The sequence below is a fragment of the Delphinus delphis genome, chromosome 7, assembly GCF_949987515.2.
Source record: "Delphinus delphis chromosome 7, mDelDel1.2, whole genome shotgun sequence".
Taxonomy (NCBI): Eukaryota; Metazoa; Chordata; class Mammalia; order Artiodactyla; family Delphinidae; genus Delphinus; species Delphinus delphis.
The window spans coordinates 115012632-115034175 of NC_082689.1; the positions used below are offsets into that span (position 1 = coordinate 115012632).

At 38.6% G+C, this 21544-nt stretch overlaps 1 protein-coding gene across 3 annotated transcripts in view; it reads right to left on the reverse strand.

The window, feature by feature from the left end:
* PTPN4 (protein tyrosine phosphatase non-receptor type 4) overlaps window positions 1-21544 on the reverse strand; it is a 174883-nt gene that overhangs the window by 99562 nt on the left and 53777 nt on the right. For 2 of the 3 annotated variants that reach the window (XM_060017056.2, XM_060017055.2), the window contains exon 3: window positions 656-763. In XM_060017056.2, the coding sequence (XP_059873039.1) occupies window positions 656-763 (108 nt within the window). Of the gene's footprint in view, window positions 1-655; window positions 764-21544 lie in introns of those variants that run through there. The other variant, XM_060017057.1, reaches the window with a different exon arrangement.

Genomic DNA, 21544 nt, shown 5'->3' on the forward strand with positions numbered 1-21544 from the left:
CTAGGACGTAACCATGAGAAAAAATGAGAGCAAGAGATAGAAGCCCTACTTTCCTCCCAATCGTTACTCGTATTTTCCATATAAGACCTTACAAACTGATTTCTAAAGAACTGATTCAGAGAACCATTTCTTCAGCCTCCCAATTTTTCTCAACTATACAAAACATTTCCTTCAAAACAGTCATTCTCCTGTACTAGGCAAAAGGATATCATATTCGTTTGTGAAAAACCCTCACTGTATAACCATATAAATTTACCAAGAATTCACAATTTTAAGATGAAAAACTAATTTCATCTTAATGCAGGCTAATTTATGTAACACTCAAGATACATTAAGTATTTACTTCAATATTGTAATGTTAACATTTTAACCTTTATGCCCAATTTTCTCTCCAAGATTTGCTTCTCAGTTGCCTGAGACAAGTAGAGAAAGAAACTGGCACTCGATCTATAGACTGACTTATGATTAGAAAAACCTTAATAACCCAACAGATTAAAATATCAAGAAACTGAAGTTCAAAGGCAAAAGAATTACCTGTAATCATTCAAATTAAAAATTTTAAAGAACTCAAACAGTGAACATTATAAATCAGAAAGGACTTATTATGAAGAGAGAAAAATTGCAATGGCAATGAAAAACAGCAGCTTACACTTACTGGGTTATCTGTGCAATCGTCAGCCAGCTGTAAACCAAAATAGTCACGCTCAGTCAAATCAAGGTGCCTGAAGACCATCTCCAACAGAACCTGCCCCTGATCATGTTTCTGGAAGAAAAGTAACAGGAAATCAAACTGACAGGCTACATCCTTTCACATTTTGAAACTCTTGGACTCTCCTCTTTTATTAAGTTGGCAACTGGTTCCATGCCAACGACTTGGTTGAGCAATAAAGACTCCACATGTTACATCGTACTTAGAAAAGTCTGACTTTGGGCAAACTGGTTCAAGGGGTACATAATAAAGATGAAGATATAAGGGAAACCTTTGAAAATGTCTTCTGCTTTTAGGCTATTCTCGTGGCATTTTTGTAATTTTATATTGTTAGCACGTTAACTCATGTATGTATCCATATCATTTGTCTTACTGTCTTATTCTTACCTTTAAATTATGGCTGGAAAGTGACATATTTGACTAAGTACAATTTAAAATTTGTGTGTATAAGATAGATAATGCCACAAAAAGGGACATAAAACAGTGAAAATTATGTGCAGCAAACTGATAACATTCTAATTATCAAAGAATACAGAGAACTTTAGGAAAAGGTCTCTTTTCAATCTCACACCAATTTTATCATGTGGGCATCATGCTGTGGCTTCCCTAAGTCCCGTAGCTACCAAGCTGTGGCACAAAGGGCATGATTGGAACTTTCCTAAAAAGACATGTAGCTAATCACTGAAAACATGGAGAAACTGCTAACATGTTCAGCAAGAAAAGAAATCACAGTGGGAAACCATAATGACACACCATGAACACACAACAATCCAAAAAGTAAAATCTAGTAAGATAAAAAATACCTAATGCTGGATCTGCTGCATAAAAAATAAATTAATTAAATTAAAAAAAAAACCTAACGCTGCTAACATTGTGGACAGGTATCATCTGTTGGGAAAGCACTTTGGAAACATTAGCAAGAGCGGTAACAGTATTGGCTACTTCTGTCATCCTAACCTGAGTGAAAAATAAAATCCAACTTTGGGAGGAACAGCTATACACCCCAACACATTCAGTGCAGTGTTATTTACATGAGACAAATACTAGGAAAACACATTAGCGAACAGTGGTGTATTTTTCCACCAATTTCGCCTCTCAATAGCTATGGTAGTTTGGTAGCTTCCAGCTACGAGTTAGAATCAAAACTCAGAGCTGAAACGATAAGGACATAAGTATTTTTTTCATACAGCAGAAAGCAGAGAGAGACGACAGACTCCAGAGTTGGCTAGTTCAGTAGATGAACGGTGTAATCAAGTACCAGGTTTCTTTCATCTCTCTAATCCACATTCCTGCTGTCAGCTACATTCATAGGCTGTTAGTGAGATGGTCAGAGCTATTTCAAAATTCACACCTGCAGATGACAATGTTCAAAAGAACGACCTTCCTTGTAAAGAGCTTCCCTTCACGCCTCGGTGTGTCAAATAGCTATTTCCAAAACTCATCAATGGCAGGAAGTATGTGCCTCAAACAATGCTTTACAATGGTGGTCCCCATTTGAATAACCTGTGAACATTTTTTGTACTGATGCAACTCACCTCCCCCACCCGTCTCCCATTCTCATTAAATTGGCCCAGGGTGGAGAAGGAGCATTAGTCTTTTTAAAAAGCTGCTAAGGTGAGCCTAAGGTACTCTTCTAGAAACAAGATGGAGTAGATGCATTTCTCCCTATACTTCCAGCTGAGTGAAACCAACGAACAACAACAAAATGCAGAAAAATTGTTCTTAAACTCTGAAAGATAAAAGTAGCAGCCTGGGGCTTCCCTGGTGGCGCAGTGGTTGGGAGTCCGCCTGCCGATGCAGGGGACGCGGATTCGTGCCCCGGTCCGGGAGGATCCTACATGCCACGGAGCGGCTGGGCCCGTGAGCCATGGCCGCTGAGCCTGCGCGTCCCTCGACGGGAGAGGCCACAACAGTGAGAGGCCCGCGTACCAAAAAAATAAAAGTAGCAGCCTGGCTAGGGAACTCCTTGGGTTTTCTTTCCATTTCTTTTTACTGAGGTAAAATCCACATAATGTAAAACTGACCATTAAAAGTGCGCAATCCTTCTGCCTTTAGTGCATTCACAATACTGTGCAACCGTCATCTCTACCTCGTCCCAAAACATTTTCATCACGCCAAAAGAATACTGTACCATATCCACTGAACAGTATCTCCTGCCCCAGACCCTGGCAAGCACGCATCTGCTTTCTGTCTCTATGGATTTACTTATTGTGAATATTTCATATAAATGGGATTGAGCATGTGACCTTTTCTGTCTGGCTCCTTTCACTCAGCATTGTTTTCAAGGTTCCACGTTGTAGCATGTATCCACATCTAATCCCTTTATATGGTTAAATAATATTCCATTATATGAATATATCACAACTTGTTTATCAGTTGATGGACATTTGGGTTGCTTCCACCTTTTGGGTACTGTTGTTTCTGAGGCAGGAGATAGATGCGCCCCAGGCTGCGCAGCTGGAGTCTGTCCCCTGTGGACAGATACTCCAAGACAAAGAGAATAGCGGGAGCAGAGAAGAGCTGAGTCCTGACCAGATAAGAGATAAAGATACCCCATTCCTCATTCTCGAGGTCAAAGAGACCCTCCTGACTACACACGCGCAGAACGGCTCCTCAGGAGTCAAAAAAGGGAGGGGACGCCACCCATAGTAGGTGATGTCAACCTACCCATAGGCCTCTTTGCTAGAATCCACCTTGGCTAAGAGATGCATGCACACACAGGGGAGGACCCTGAGATAAACCAAATACGGACTCGAGAGCCAGGCAAAGCAAGATGACTGGCCAGAGGAAACCCAGAAGAAATGCCCCATAAAAGTGATTCAAACTACCACAAGGGCACAGCTCTTTCTCTAAGCCCATCTGTGTGTCTATCCACATGAACCCTTTTTCCTTCTAATAAACACTTCACTTGTTTCATTACTTTCTGTCTCTTTGTGGAAATTCACTTCTACAAAGCCGACAGGCCAGGGTCTTGTCACTGGCCACTGGCCTAGTGGCTAGGATTCAGTGCTCTCACTGCCACGGCCTGACTTCAATCTCCGGCTGGAGAACCAAAATCCTGCTTCAAGCCACTGCAGCTGGGGCCACCCGAGATACTTCCACCTTTTGGTAAAGGCGTACAAGTTATCTGTTTGAGTATCTGCTCTCAGTTCTTCTGGGTATATACACAGAAGTGGAATGAATGGATCACATGCAAATTCTGTTTAACTTTTTGAGGAACCACCAAACACTTTTCCATAGCAGCTGTACCATTTGATGTTCCCACCAGCAATGCATGAGGGTTCCAATTGCTCCACATCCTTGCCAACATTTGTCATCTTCTATTCTTTTGATTAAAGCCATCCCACTGGGTATGAAGAGGTACTTCACTGTGGTTTTGATTTGCATTTCTATAATAACTAATGATGCTGAGCATTTTTTTCATGTGCTTGTTGGCCATTTGTATATCTTTGGAGAAATGTCTAATAAAGTCTTTTGCCCATTTTTTAAAGTGGGTTAATAATCTCTCCGTTGTTGTGTGTTGAGTTCTTTTTATATTCTAGATGCTAGACCCTTAACAGATATATGATTTGCAAATATTTTATCCCTTTTCATAGGTGTTTTTTCACTTTCTTGATCACTACTTGTATACACAGAAGTTTTAAATTTTTCTGAAGCCCAACTTATTCATGTTTTTCTTTTGATGCTTGTGCTTTCAGTGTCATATCTAAGAATTCATTGCTAAATCCAAGGTTATAAAGAATTAACCATATATTTTCTTCAAAAAGTTTTATACTTTTAAATGTTACATGTAGTTCCTTCAGCCTGTTTGAGTTTATCTTTGTATATGGTAGGTATATAACCTAGGTAGGAATGCAATTTCATTCTTTTGCATGTGCATATCCAATTGTCCAAGCACCACTGGTTGAAGAAACTATTCTTTCCCCACTGAATGCTCCCGGTAACTTTGTTGAAAATCTGTTGACCATACATGTAGGGGTTTATTTCTAGACTCTCGATCAAGTTTTCTTTTTACCTCACACATACCATAGACTTGGTACTGGAGAATCCTACAACCCAGAAACACCAACAGGCCCGATGGAAAGAGACCAAAAAAGCCTGCTTTCTCAAGCAAATGACCAGGAAAAGAGTCTCTATGCAGGACAGAAACCTTACTAACAATGCTGACTCCAATCCTGCCAAACCCAGTGGAAAAAAACTGAGCCCGTCTCCAGCAGTGCCATGGAAACCAAGCAGGGGCCTGGGGTTCCATGTGCCTCCTGGTACTGCTGGCAGCAAGTGGGAAGCCTGCTCTTCTACTCTCTGCCAGCCAACAGCACGCTGCAATACACAGTCTCTCCCAGGGGTGGTATCAGCAGAAGTTGAATGCGCAGTCTGAACCTCAGCCTAGCGGTAACAGGCAATGCTCAGACTGCCCCATGGGAGTGGTGACAGCAGAAGCTGAGAGGGAAGCCTAGATTTCCACTCCCACCACCACCCAGCGGTAGCAGGTGGCATCTGCCAAACAGAAATAAACAGGAGGATCTGGGAGAGGAGGTAGGTAGAAAAAGGGACAGTTAAACCTTGGAAGTAAAATCCAAATAAGGAACCACAAGTGAAACTGACCAAAATTGAAAGAGCAAAGGTTTAAAACTCAATTACAGTGTGGAATACGTGCAAAATTTTCAGTAAGGTCTCTGGATAAAACACACACACACACACACACACACACACACACACACACACACACACACACACGAAGTAGACCAAAAGAGTAATGCAAAGGTTCTGGAAACCAGATTGTTATTAGAACCACAACCCACAAAGGCAGGCCAGGACCTGGATACTACACCAGAGTGACTCCCTGCTACAGAGAAGATTCAGTATAATCCAGAGTCTCATGATACATTGCCCCAAATGTCCAGGATACTACCTAAAATCACCAATCATAACCTGAAAAATCTCAACTAGAATGAGAAAAAACAATCAACAGACACCAACACTGACATGACTCAGATGTTGGAATTACCTAACAAGTGTTCTGAAGCAGCCATCATATAAATGTTTCAATGAGCCATTATAAAGGTTGTTTGAAAAATAGAATATTTTGCAAAAAACTGAAGATATAAAAGAACCAAATAGAAATTATGTAACTAAAAAACATAGTAATGAAATGAAAACTGACTAGATGTGCTCAATAGAAGAACGAAGATGAGAAAGAAGAGAATCGATGAATTTCAAGACAAATCGATAGAAATTCCCCAATCTAAACAACAGAGAAGTTAAACTAAAAAAAAAAAATGACCAGAGCCTCAGAGACCTGTGGGACAACAAAAAAAGGTATAACAGTCATGGCACTGGAGTCCCTAAGAGAGAAGAGAAAGAGCTTCAGGATGACAAAATATTTGAGGAAACATTCGCTGAGATTTTCACAAATTTAGCAGAAAGCAAAAACACAGATTCAAGAATCCAAGTGAACCTCAATCAAAATGAATCCAAACAAATCCACCCAAGATACATCATAATCAAACTACTGAAAACAAAGCAAAGAGGAAAAAATCTTGAAAGCAACTAGAAAAAAGAATTTACCTATAGGGAGTGACAATTCAATTAGAATAGATTTCTCATCTGCAACCGTAAGACCAGAAGGAAATGGTACAACATTTTCTAGGTGCTAAATAAGAAGAACTATCAACCCAGAATTCGCTGTTAACAGAAAATATTGCATAGCAATGAAGGGTAAATAACGACATTCTCAGAAAAAAAGAAAAGTTAAGGGAATTTATCACCAATAGACTACCACTAAAAGAATGCCTAAAAGAAGTTCTCCAACCAGAAAGGAAATAATAACATAAAGAAACTTGGAAAAACAGAAAAGAAGGAAGAGCAATGAAATGGGAGAAACTGAGGAAAATAATAAAAGCCTATCCTCTTCAGTATTAAATTAAATTATGTTTGATGGTTAAAGCAAAAAATTGAACTTTATCTGATATGCTGCCAAATGTGTGTACAGAAAAAAATTGAGACAATTATGAAGGTGGGAAGGAAAAAGTACCTAAAGGTAGATAAGTTTTTTATACGTCATTCAAGGTAAAATGTTGTTACCAATATTCTATGATAATTTATATATGTAAAATGTAATAACAAGAGCAACCACCAAAAATAAAACACCCCAAAATCAAACAAAAAAAAAACCTACCCAAAGGGTTACTCAAAAACACTAAAATAAATAAAAATGAAATTTAGCAAATGTTCACATAATCTATTAGAAAGGCAGGAAAAAGGAAACAAATGAAAACCATAACAAACAAAGTAATAAAATGGCAAACTTAGACTCTAACATAATAATAATTACAGGAAAGTATAATATATGGTCTAAATACATGAATTAAAAGGCAGTTTTTTTAACTGAAGTATAGTTGATTGACAATGTTATGTTAATTTCTGATGCACAGCAAAGTGATTCAGTTATACATATATATACATTCTTTTTTTAATATTCTTTTCTGTTATGGTTTATCATAGGATGTTGAATAGTTCCCTGTGCTATAGAGTAGGACCTTGTCGCTTATCCTAAAAGGCTGAGATTGACAGAGTAGGGAAAAAACCATGATCCAACTATATACTATCTAAAAGAAATTTACTTCAAATATATTAATATATACGTGAGTTTTGAAAGTAAAGGGATATAGAAAAAGATATACCACATAAACATTAATTTTAAAAAGTAGGCTTGAGAGCAAGTAACTTTACCAAGGGAAAAAAGGACATTACAAAATGTTCTCACACTAAAGAACACAGCTGGAAAATTAATGAAACAAAAATTAACAGAATGGGAAGTAGAAAATAGAAAAGGCGTAAGTATAACTAGAGATGTCAACAATTAAGCAATTGCTAGAATTATTAAACAGAAAATCAGCAAGAATATAGAACTCAATGATACATTAACAGGATCCAACTGACATTTATAGGACACTCTACTCAACAACAGAATACCCATTCTTTTCAAGTGTCCATGGAACATCCATAAGGCAGATCATATCCGGGGTCATAAAACAAACCTTACTAAATTGAAAACTGAAATCATATAGAGCATGGTCTATAACCATAATTAAATCAAAATAGAAAACAGTAACAGAAACACAGGAAGAAAAATTTAGAAACTAAACACCTGGGAGAAAAAAAGACCCATTTCTAAATAACCTATGGGATAAAGAGGACTGGGGGGGGGGGGAAGGAAAGGTCTCAAATCCATAGTCTAAACTCCCTCCTAATGAAAACCAGAAAAACAGCAAAATAAACAGAAGGAAGGGAGCAATATAGGTAAGAGCAGAAATCTATGGAAATCTGGTTCTTTGGAAAATCAATAAAGTTGACAAACTTATAGCAAGAGTAATGAAAAGAGATGAGACACAAATGACCAGCTACAGAGCTACAACAGGATTTTACTACACACTCCAAAAACATTTACAAGGTAAGTAAATGGTAGAAACAAATCTACACAGATAAACCTGACAACATGGATGAAATAAACTAATTCCTCAAAAAGCTGGATTATGTAACAGATTAGTCAGGTCAGAAGGTTTAGAAGGCTGCAGGAGCTACTTCCACAATGTTCAGGCCAAAGGCATGTAACAACCCCTAACAGTGAACCTCTTCAGACTCCTAAAAACATACTAAAATTCACCCAATATGAAATAGATACTTACGAAATACTTTAAAAAAAAAAACCTCCCCCAAAATGAAATCTCCTGGACCTGATGCTTTCACTGGAAAATTCTAGGAAACATTTAATCAAGAATTAAGAACAAATCTACCTAATCTACTCAATCAATTCACTCTATGAAACCAGGATAACCCTGATATCAAAGCTGGACAAAGAAAGTATTAAAAAAAAAAACTACAAATATCCTTCATAGGACCATAGACGTAAAATTCCTTAATAAAATATTAGCAGATTGAATTGAGCAGTATCTCAAAAGGATGATACAGAATCACTAAATGGAATTTCCAGAGGTGCAAGGCTGGTTTAGTGCTCAAGAGTCAATCTCGTAGTGATGCCCAGAAAGCAGTGCCATGGACCTGCTCCCCAGCAAAACAACTATTGCTGGTGAAAATAATTTAAAAACCCAAGAATTTAAAGTCTTGGGGAACTGTCCCAAGGGTACAAAACAGCATTTATTCAAGACAGTCTACTAAATCTTGGTAACAATAGTGAGAGTCCATGGCACTTGAGCCATCATCCACTTCCTCTCTCTTCCGCCCAGACCAACACTATGTAATCTCTGCTCCAGAAAAGTGTGGCCAAGAAATTGGGAATCCCTCTACCCTCACATCCCAGTCAAGGGTTATGGCATCTCTGCAGGACAGGGAAGTTGCCAGCATTTCTCATGCATTCCAGTTCTTTGTTACAAATTTTAAATCACAGGATGGTGTGGCCAAGAAGTTGGAGGCCTCCCTCATAGGGCAAAGACTATACCTCAATCACAGAAAGTAAAACAAATACTGAAGCCATGAAGCAGATGAAACTACCCAGGGTCAGAAGAAAGAGCAAGAGAACAGCTAACAGAGAACCCTGACATGTACCAAAATCCCTAGTAGGCAGAACAGTACTGCCAAAGAAGGCAATCAACAAATATTTGGTTAGCTGAATGAGTGAATGGTAAAATAGTCTACAGAAAATTTTTTTTAAGTATATTGGTTTTCAAGTCCCTTTGCAAGCATTCCTGGTCCTTCAGTTTTTCTTACTTCACAAGAGGTCCAGTTAGAGAACAAGGCATTTGAGGGAATCTCTAAAACACACAAGTACATCTGCAGAGAAACGAACTCACTGGAAATAGTTCCTCTAAAGATGAAGAGGCTGTCCCTGACAGAACTTATTTAGGTTTACCATCAGAACTTTAAGTCAATAACAACTGCCAGGCAAAACCGAGATTCTTGTTGCAGACCAACCACAGGACAGCTGTGATAGAGAAAGGTTTGCAGGAAACGCTAAGCAGCCTCCCTATAGACCTGCGGCAGGGTAAGTACTCCCGAGAGTAGAATGGTAAAATGCAAATAGCAAACGGTCAGGCCAAGTCCTTATTTGGCCAGTGAGTATGTAGTCTTGGGTGAATTTTGTTTCTACTTGGCCAGCTTTACCTTACGGGATAGACTAGGTCAGGAGTTACAGAACTATCCTGTGCAGTGTTTAGGGCTCAGTGAGTGTACTCAGGGTTAGGGGCTGGTGCGTTGAGGGAGAAGAGTCCAAGAAAGGCAAATTTGAGCTTCCCGATTCAACCACAGTAACTATAACTGACCCATTACACTCACCACACTTACACAGACGTGTGTGCGTGCGTGTGTGTCATCACGGGGGAAGAAAGGATTCCATACTTTTTTTAATTGAAGTATAATTGACATACAACGTTATATTAGTTTCAGGTATATTGACATAGTGATACAAAGGATTTCTTTTTTTAAAATGTCTGAACAACTGGATTAGATGATCTCTGAGCTCCCTTGTGGCTCTGAGATTCCTTATTTCTAAAGATGCTCTCCTGAAGATGAAAACAACAAGTATTTTCACATAAGAAAAAAATCCAATTATGTAACAGATTAGTCAGGTCAGAAGGTTTAGAAGGCTGCAGGAGCTACTTCCACAATGTTCAGGCCAAAGGCATGTAATGACTCCTAACAGTGAACCTCTTCAGACTCCTAGTAGAGTGTAGACTTTGATCACCTCCTTGGATGAGAACACACCATCAGAATATGTGACTATGAAATAAAAACTTTCTGTGCAAATAATACATAAATATGACTTCTATTTCTGGTAGTAGAGTAGATTATAAATTCTAGAAAAATCCATAGAAATGCAGCTAAATTACTAGGTAAAAACTTTCAGAAAATTTTTTGTTTTAATCTGTTACTGAGCTAGTATGTATGTATGTGTGTTTGTTTGCTTATTTATTTATTTATTAGGCTGCGCCGAGTCTTAAGTTGCAGCACACAGGATTTTAATTGTGGCATGTGGAATTCTTAGTCTAGTTCCCCGACCAGGTATGGAACCCGGGCCCCCTGCATTGGGGGGCCCACTGCACCACCCACTGCACCACCAGGAGAGCCCTGAGCTAGTATTTTTTAAAAAGGTAGAAACAAAGATCCAAAACAAAGTGAAATCAGGAAGCCTAGCTATTCAGAAATGTTAAAGTCAGTTTCTAGCCCTTAAATTTTCTAGCTTCTACTTTGACCACAGGATACATAGGAATCAGAAGTGATACCAGGTTCTCTCCAAGATGGAAATATAACAAGAGACCCACAAACTTTATATTGGCTATACTTACAGAGTAAAAGTGAAGAACAAAAAAGTCATGCCATGCAGAATAGCACAGAAAAACAAAACAAGAAATAAAAAAGTAAAAATAAAACTCGCCTGTCTGGTCAGAATTCAGCTACAATGTGGCCTGAGAACCCCAAGTTAAACAATAAACTTAAACGTGGCCCTGGGATGATGGTGCCCCCAGATGACTGGCAAAAGCAAATAAAAGTCTTCTCTGGAGGAAATCAATTTTCAACCAGGACTCAAACAGATTGGTAGAGAGCACATTTTAAAAATGACCCAGTTATATGCTGTCTCCAAGAAACTCCAAATATAAAAATATAGGTAGGTTGAAAGTAAATGATAGAAAAGATATACCATGTAAACATTAACCAAAAGAGAGGGGGAGTGCCTATACTAATATTAGATAAAGTAAGCCTCAGAGGAAAAAAATGCTAGAGACAAAGAGGACATTATATAATGACAAAAGGGCCAGTCCACCAGTGAGACACAGCAACCTTAAACGTGTATATACCAAAACAACCTTGAAAAAGAAGGACAAATGTTGGAGAGCACAATTCCCAATTTTAAAACAATGAAACTACAGAAATCAAAACAAAAGGGTACTCACGTAAGGATAGACATCGGAATAGAAGAGAGTATAGTGAATTGGTTTGTGACAAGGGTATCAAGAATTTAAATGGGAATGAACTGTCTTTTCAAAAAATGGTGTAGGGAAAACTGGATATCTACATGCAAAATAATGAAATTGGACCCCTATAAAAAAAAATAAAAAATGAACTCCAAATGAACCACAGCCCTAAAATTAATAGCTAGAACTAAAAAAGTCTTAGAGGAAAAACAATCTTTGTGATCATGGACCAGGCAATGGTATTTGAGATATGATACCAAAAGCACATGTGACAAAAGAAAAAAGGATAAAGTATAATTCATCAAAGATTAAAACTTTTGTGTTTCAAAGGATACCATTAAGAAAGTGAAAAGACAACCTATGGAACGGGAGAAAAAATTTGCAAATTGTATACCTGATAAGTGACTTGAATCCAGAATATAAAAAGAATTCTTACAACTCAACAATAAAAGGCAGATAATTACAAAATGAGCAAGGGGTTCAAACAGACATTCTTCCAAAAACAGCAAATATTGTATAGTTCTACTTATATGAGATATCTGGAACAGGCAAATTCACAGATTTTGGGGTCAGGGAAAATGGGGAGTTATTGCTTAATGGTTACAAAACTTCTGTTGGGAGTGATGAAAACGTTTTGGAATAGACAGTGGTAATGACTGAACAACAGTGTGAACGTAATTAATGCCACTTAACTATACACTTAAAAATGGTTAAAGTGGTAATAAATTTTATGTTTTGTATGTATATTACAATATTTAAAATATTGTAAATACCAAAAAGTATACCCCAAAACCCACTGAATTATACACTTAAAAAGAAGGAACTGTATATTTTAAATGTGAATTATATCTCAATAAAGATGTTAAAAAATACATAGTATAAAAAGCTGAAAGGCCCTATAAGGAAAAACTGATAAATCTTCCTTCAAAGGAAACTTTAGCAAAGGGAAACCAAATTACTGATGAACTACAGAGTGAGGTAAGAGCTAGAAACCTAAATAATCAATAATTATATGGAAAAAAACACACAAATATATAAAACACAGAATGAAGTGGTGATAGTGGACATTCTTGTCTTGTTTCCAGTTTCAGGGGTAAATTTTCAGTATTTCATTTCTAGGTATGATGTCTGCTTTAGGATATTTGTAAATACCCTTCATAAGTTAACAGAAATTCTTCTCTATTTCTAGTGCACTAAGTTTTGTTTTGTTTTGTTGTTTTTTGTTTGTTTTATACACTGAAGAAAATGATATGGTTTATCTCCTTTATTTTACATCTCATTCTTTGAATAAACCTCACCTGGTATTAACACATTTATATGACAGTGTGTGTGTGTGTGTGTGTGCGCGCGCGCGCGCGCGCGCGAGCATTATACATTTAATTCGCTAAAAATCTGTTTGGAAATTTTATAATTCTTGTTCATGACAGACTGGTCTATAATATTCTTTTTTGTATAATGATTATTAGCTGTTAACATGAGAGTTATGCTGGTATCGTAAAATGAGTTATGAATCTTATTCTCTGCAAGAGCCGTGAGAGTGATATTATTCTTCAAATGTCGGAAAAATTCATTAGTAGAAGGAAAAGTCACAATGAGATACTATAACACAAGCACCAGAATGGCTAAAAAAAAGTTAAATGCCAAGTGTTGGTGTGAATGTGGAGCAAATGTAAATCTCATAAACTGCTGGTGAAAATGTACATACATATAACCACTTTGGAAAACTGTTTCATAACACTTGATCCAGATTTCCACTCTTAGATATCTGCCCAACAGAAGTACATATATACACAAATATACACATGTACGAGAATTGTTTAGAGCTGCAGTAGTCATAGCAGCCCTAAACTATGAAAAAACCAAGGGTAAATTTGATAAATTTTCATACACTAATGAAGTGATGTCTCACTATCCATTGCTAATACACACCCCAATTTTTTTTTTAAGTATTAATATCTCTCATGCTTCGGTGGCTTGGCTGAGCCCAGCTTTGGTTCTCACTTTTGATTGCAGTTAGATGGCAGCTATTAAAGTCCTGAAGTCTGACTGGACCTGACATACAAGACAGCCCACTTGCGTGGCTGAAAACTGATGCAGACGGCTGGCCGGACGATCAGCTACAGCTGTTAACCAGAGAGCCTCTGTACATGGCCTCTCCATATGGGATGGACTTCTCACAGCACAACAGCTAGAGTCTGAGATGAACTGTTCCAGAAGGGGAGTCCTAAGAGATCCATCTAGAAGGTAGAAGGCTTCTTTTTCCTGGGAGTCCCAAAGACTAGGCAAGATTCAAGGGTGAGGGACACTGCACGGGTGTGAACAGCAGGAGGTGGGGTTCTGTCTTCGGAGACTAGCCACCACAGATGGAGTACTATACGGCAGTGAGGAAGAAAAGAGATGTTTATGTTTAACCCGAAATGAAGCTGCTGTTAACATGATGGCCTATATATGTAACAATTCATATGGTTTATCCTAACTACGTTCAAAAAACAAACTCATCTGTGGTGACAGATGTCAGAGCAGTGACTACTTTAGGCAAAGAATGCATACTAACAAGGAGGAAGTACAGGGACCCTTCTAAGGTATTGGTGATACTCTACAACTGGAGCCAATGGTGGTTTCACGAAGTACTGCACTTTGCGATCCTTATCAATCTTACATTCATTCATTCATTCATTTATTGCCACGCTGTGTGGCGTGTGGGATCTTAGTTCCCGACAAGGGATCGAACCCGCGCCCCCTGCAGTGGAAGCGCAGTCTTAATCACTGGACCGCCAGGGAAGTCCCAATCTTACATTTATTTAAGATTTGATTTCTATTGTATGTATACTATACTTCAAATAAAAAGTTATTTTTACCCCTCACACACTAGCAAAACCCTCAAAGAAATAACAGTTCATATTCATTCAAATTGGTAACATTTTTCTGTTTATCCAAGGAGAACTAGCAATTAAATGGCCCAATGGGAGGGCTTCCCTGGTGGTGCAGTGGTTGAGAGTCCGCCTGCCGATGCAGGGGACGCGGGTTCGTGCCCCGGTCCGGAAAGATCCCACGTGCCGCGGAGCGGCTGGGCTCTGCGCATCCGGAGCCTGTGCTCCGCAACAGGAGAGGCCACAGCGGTGAGAGGCCCGCATACCGCAAAAATTTAAAAAAAAATTTTTTTAAATGGCCCAATGGGAACTCTCATGTACTGCTGATGCGCACAAAACTTGCAAATTTTACTCTTTGCCTATTAGAAACCCCCTACTTCAAAATTAATACCTGAAACATTCTACTTTCCTATTTTGCCTTCTTTAAAAGCTGAACTCAAATAGATTTTTTCACAGGGAGATGACAGATTTGCACATCGATCTGTCTTAATTTAGCCATTCCCATTTATACAGTATGATTAATATGCAAATGCACAACGCAAACTATCAACTTAGGAAGCAAACGTTTGTGTATGCGGGTGTTTTTAGGGATAAAACAAAATGTTTTAACTCTTTCAACTTTCAAAAGTAAAAACTCCTGGGACTTTGCTAGTGGTCCAGTGGCTAAGATTCCATACTCCCAATGCAGGGGGCCCGGGTTCAACCCCTGGTCAGGGAACTAGATCCCGCATGCCGCAACTAAGAGTTCACATGCTGCAACTAAAGACCCGGAGCAGCCAAATAAATAAATAAAGTGTTTAAAAAAAAAAAGTTAAAACTCCTAACTGGTAGAAAATGGCTGCTAAGAGAAGATTCTTTAAAAATTAATGTATTCATCAAAAAGTATTTATTAAACATTAACTTTAGGGTATAGTTTTCTCAACCAACCTTGGCACTGTTGACGTTTTTTTGTCAGATAATTCTTCATTGTGGGGGGTTGGGGGAGGACGACAGTCCTGTCCATTTTAGGACATTTAGCAGTGCTCCTGGTTGCTACCCACTAGATGCCAGTAGCTCCCACCCAACTTTAACAACCCAGAATGCTGTGACATTGCCAAATCAGTCCTATTTGAAAATCACTGTTAAGGAGGTACATTTACAGTTCTGGATCTGGGCTCAAAACCTCTTACTAAAGACTACCCTTGAAAAACTACAGATTAGTTTCTCATTCAGTTTTAGAAAAATACTAAACAGAAAACCCTACTCTATGAGTGATAGCAAAAAGAAGTATAATATGGCTGGGATTTAACATGAATTTTGATTCTGTCCCATTTAGTATATGCAGTGAACAAACAAGAAAATGTGCTCTATGACGAATGGCTAATAATAGAATGTTAATGAGGCCACACAGTCTCCATCCCTCCCAACTGTTTCTCTGCAAGGCCAGAGTACATGCATCAGTACCACCCTGTGTACGCATTTAAAATACAGATTCCTGAGCCCCAAGAGACCTATGAGATTGAGGTGTGGGGCAGGCAATGTGAACTTCCAGTAAGTCTTCCTTAAGAGCTCACCATTAAATTCTTTTTTTTTTTTTTAAGGAGCAAGACGCTTTTTTTTTTTTTTCTTAATTTACTTTTGGCTGTGTTGGGTCTTCGCTGCTGTGTGTGGGCTTTCTCTAGTTGCGGCAAGCAGGGGCTACTCTTCGTTGTGGTGCGTGGCTTCTCACTGCGGTGGCTTCTCTTGTTGTGGAGCACGGGCTCTAGGCATGCGGGCTTCAGTAGTTATGGCTCACGGGCTCTAGAGCGCAGGCTCAGTAGTTGTGGCGCACGGACTTAGTTGCTCCGCAGCATGTGGGATCTTCCCGAACCAGGGCTCAAACCCGTGTCCCCTGCATTGGCAGGCGGATTCTTAACCACTGTGCCACCAGGGAAGCCCTCACCATTAAAGTCTTATAAAATATAAAAATGTAAGAAAAACAGCACCAGAGGCTACTTATCTCCAATCTTTCATGACCACACTTTTAATACATTTTAAACTTGTGTCACTGATCACAAGGAGAAGCAACAGAAGACTGTTCAACTGATAGCAGATGGTGTGAAAAATAAAACACCAGTGTGAACAGTCAAAGACCAGGATTCTAGCCTTAGTTCTACCACTTACTTGGCATGTAGTTATAAGCAAGGCACAAAATCCCTGGGTTTGAATTCTCTGTCTGTATAAAAGAAATAATTGCTGTACCACATTGTAAAAAAAGGGCCAAAAACAGATGTGAAAGCTCTGAGAGACTATACAGCACCTATAAGAAAGATTAGTTATCACTTGACAGGTATTAATTCAAAGCTACAATTGAGAGCCATATTCCAGTAAAATTATCCAATGCAATATTAAGTAGGATACATGAAAAAAACCTGTGTCTGCAGAAATATATCCTAAATATTACTCAAAACTATTAAAAATAAAAGCATATTCACAGGGTATCTAGGTTAAGAAAGTTGAAAGATGGAGAACATACTAATAAGTTCTCAGAGAATTTCTACAGATGAGAAGCTGACAGGACAGTCAGGTGTCACTGTACAGAAACAACTAAGTGAGTAGGAAGGATCAAGGATCCTGCACAACTACCAAAGAAAAACTTACTTTGGTATAATGTAGTAAAAAAAAGACTTATCTTCAGTTCCCAGTGTATACCAGTATGACACAAGCACACTAGAGGCTGCTTTTCCCAGTGATTACAACTAAGAATCCAGATAAAATTACAAAAAGCAGTTATATGAGAAATCCAAGCAGTAAATTATAGCAGGTGGTATAGAGAGAAAAAAGAAATCACAGATTGAAGTATGGTGAACTTTCTATGTTTTCTTTCCTTTAACTTTCTGTACCTCTGCTTTGACTCCAAGATGGGCTGCACTAGAGAAATGCACAGTGAGCACAGGCAGCAAGAGAGACAGGGAAACAGAATTTTCTGGTAAGAGGACCAGAAAAGGAGCCCTATCAACTTGGGGGGGGGCGGGGTGTCCACCAGCCTTCCCCAGGGGAGAGCCCCAGTCCCAGAAAGGCCCAGCCCTGGTGATGACACTGGGGGAACTGAAACCCTAAGAGGACACCCACCTCTTTGCACAGGAGAACCAGAAAAAAGGTACCTGGTCTGTGGAAGAGTAGGGAGTAGTCTCTGTTTGGTTTTGTTTTTTTCTTTCCTCTTCTCTCAGCATTGCACCCTAAGGCAGTTCCAATCCTGAAGGCCTACACAGCAATACAGAAGGCTAAAACTCAGAGAACCTCGTCCTTCTGGCTAGAGTAACTGTGAAAAGTGGTTGCTGGGAGCCAGAGAGTGTGGAGGAAAAGCCTGCAAAGTACAGGAGATTATAAATTGACACAAGCCCTGGGCTCATGTCAAAACCGTACATATGCAGAATACCCCCAAAGAAACACAGCAATGACTCTGAGAACTGAACTACAATGCAAGCTTCAAACTAACCGTCGAATACTGCTGGCAACAATCAGACCCAAGCAGCATAGCAGAGGCTTTGAAAACTGAATTGACATTGGAACCACTGCCCAGAAAACGTGAGACAGAATTTGAGAACCAGGTTAGTCTCCCACTAAATAACAACAGCAACAACAAAATCAACTTCATATGATGGATTTTAACAGGGCACATAGTCTCACAACATAACATTCCAAAATGTCCAAGGGACAATAAAAATTACTTGACACACTAAGAACCAGGAAAAACCGAACAATTTTCAAGGGAAAAGGCAGTCAACTGACAAACACTTTGAGATGATTCAGATGTTCGAATTATCAGGCCAAGACTTTAACACAGGTATTATAACCATCCTCCATAAGTAAGGAAGGCAAGCACTCTTAAAATGAAGGAATATATAGAAATTCTCAGCAAAACATAGAAACTATTAAAAAAGAATAAAATGGAAATTTTAGAACTGAAAAATACAGAATCTAAAATAAAAATCTCACCAAATGGGCTAAATAGCAGAAGGAAGATAATTGGTGAGTCAGTCAATTTGAAAGTAAATGAACAAAACATCTAATCTGAAATAAAGAGAGAGAAAGTTTATAAAAAATGAACAGAGACTCAGGACCTATAGGACAAAATTAAAATTCACATTTTTGGAGTTCCTGAAGGAAACGAGAAAGAAAATGGTACATAAGAAATAACTGAGGGCTTCCCTGGTGGCACAGTGGTTGAGGGTCCGCCTGCTGATGCAGGGGACACGGGTTCATGCCCCGGTCTGGGAGGATCCCACATGCCGCGGAGCGGCTGAGCCTGTGAGCCATGGCCGCTGAGCCTGTGAGTCCGCAGCCTGTGCTCTGCAACGGGAGAGGCCACAACAGTGAAAGGCCCGCGTACCACAAAAAAAAGAGAGAAATAACTGAAAAGGTAATGGCAGAAAAGTACCCAAATTTGGTGAAATAGATTTAAAGATTCAAAAAATCTCAGTTAAATAAAACCATGCCCAGACCTGTCAAAAGCAAGCTGCCAAAAACTAAAAATAAATTTTTTAAAATCTTAAAGGAGACCGCAAAAAAAGGTAACACGTTTCACATAGGGAAACAATTATTTGAATGAATGCAGAGTTTGAATCAGAAACTGGAAGTCACAAAACAGTTGAACTACATATTTGAAGTACTGAAAGAAAAAAGCTAGCAACCCAGAATTCTACATCCACTGAAAATATCCTTCAGGTATGAAAGCAGGCAACTCAAAGCATTCTCACATAAAGGAAAATTAAGAGAATTTATTGCCAGAAAACTTGCTCTCAAAGAAATGCTAAGGAAGTTCTTCACTGAACAGAAATGATACTGGAGGGAAATCTGGAACTTCAACCAAAATGAATGGTAAATATCTGGGTAAATACAATAGACTATTTTCTCCTGCTAAATTATTTAAAATATGCTTTAATACTGAGAGCAAAATTTATGTCTAAGGAGTTTTCATTCTATATAAAAGTATTACATACCACAACCATAACCAAAAAGGAGGGGTGAGAACAGGGAACTATATAAATGAAAGTCCAGGTTTAGTTAAAGTAGTAAAAGATGAACTCTAAGTAGACTGTAATAATAGGTATATATATTATAATCCCTAGAGCAACCTCAAAAAAGCAACAAACAAAAGAAGCCAACAGATACATTAAAATGGAATACTAAACATATTCAAATAATCCAAAGGCAGGAAAGAAGGAACAAAGGAACAAAAAAAAAGAGAGGGGCAAATGGAAAGTTTAAAAATGGAAGGACTAAATTAAACGTTGGAATTCAGTAATTTCATTAAAAGAAATTGACTATCACAATATTGTATTTTTTTAAAAAGACCCAACTATATGCTGTCTATAAGAAATCCACTTTAATATAAAAATGTACACAGGGCTTCCCTGGTGGTGCAGTGGTTGAGAGTCCGCCTGCCGATGCAGGGGACACGGGTTCGTGCCCTGGTCCGGGAAGATCCCACATGCCGCAGAGCAGCTGGGCCCATGAGCCATGGTCGCTGAGCCTCCGCGTCCGGAGCCTGTGCTCCGCAACGGGAGAGGCCACAACAGTGAGAGGCCCACGTACTGCGGGAAAAAAAAATGTACACAGAGGGCTTCCCTGGTGGCGCAGTGGTTGAGAGTCTGCCTGCCGATGCAGGGGACACGGATTCGTGCCCCGGTCCGGGAAGATCCCACATGCCACGGAGCGGCTGGGCCCATGAGCCATGGCCGCTGGGCCTGTGTGTCCAGAGCCTGTGCCCCGCAACGGGAGAGGCCACAGCAGTAAGAGGCCCACGTACCAAAAAAAAAAAAAAAAAAAAAGTACACAGATAGCAAAAACAATGAAAAGAGATATCACATGCAAACACTACTCAAATGCAAGATGGACTGTACTATCAAAACATATGTCAGAACGAGAAAATCACCAGAAATAAAGAGGGACGCTACATAATGAAAAAAGAGTCAAATAACCAAGATAAAATAACAGATAAAAGAGTCAAATAACCAAGAAAAAATGGGTAATACAACAAAAAAGGTTAAGTAATACAAATACATGAAGTGAACCTAATGTAATTATTCAAGGAAGAGTGTTGAAGTCTTTAACTATAATTGAACAATTGAAGAGAGAAATATACAAGTGTTCAATTATACAATTATAGTTAAAGACTTCAACACTCTTCCTTGAATAATTAATAGAGCAAAGTAAAGAGAAAATCAGTAAGGATGTAAAAGCACTATGAATCAACCTAAACTAACTGACACTTATAGAACTCTCCACACAAAAAGAGCAGAATATACTTTCAAGTGCACGTGTAACATTCACCAAGGCATGCCATAAACCTTACCAAATTTAAAATAAACCTTATAAAAGCAAACATCAAATTTAAGAGAACTGAAGTCATACAAAGTATGTTCACTAGACATAACAGAATTGAAATAGGAATAAGAGAAAGATATCTGAAAAATCCTCAAATATCTGAAAACTAAATAACATACATGTAAATAATACATGGAACAAAGAGGAAGTCTCAAGGAAAATTAGAAAATATTTTGATATGAATGAATATGAAAACAACAACATATGACACTTTGTAGGATACAGCAAAATCAGTGCTTTGAGATGGTTATAACACTAAATGCCTACTTCAGAAAAAAAAAAAAAAGATCTCAAATCAATAATGTATGCTTCTGCCTTGAAAAATTAAGAGTAAACTAAACCAAAGCAAGAGAAGGAAGAATAGAAAAAGAAAATCAATGCAATTGAAAAGGGGTAAAGAATTGACCAAATTCAATAAAATCAAGAGCCAGTTTTCTGAAACGATCAATAAAATTGATAACCTTTTAGCCAGAGTTGAAAAAAAAAAGACTCAAGTTACCAAATATTCAATTTCAGAAATGAGCAGACATCAATACAGACCCTACAGATAATAAAGGAACACTGCAAACAACTTTATGTTCCTAAAGTTGACAACTTTGATGAAATGAACCTATTTCTTAAAAGACGCAGATCAGGGCTTCCCTGGTGGCACAGTGGTTAAGAACCCGCCTGCCAATGCAGGGGACACA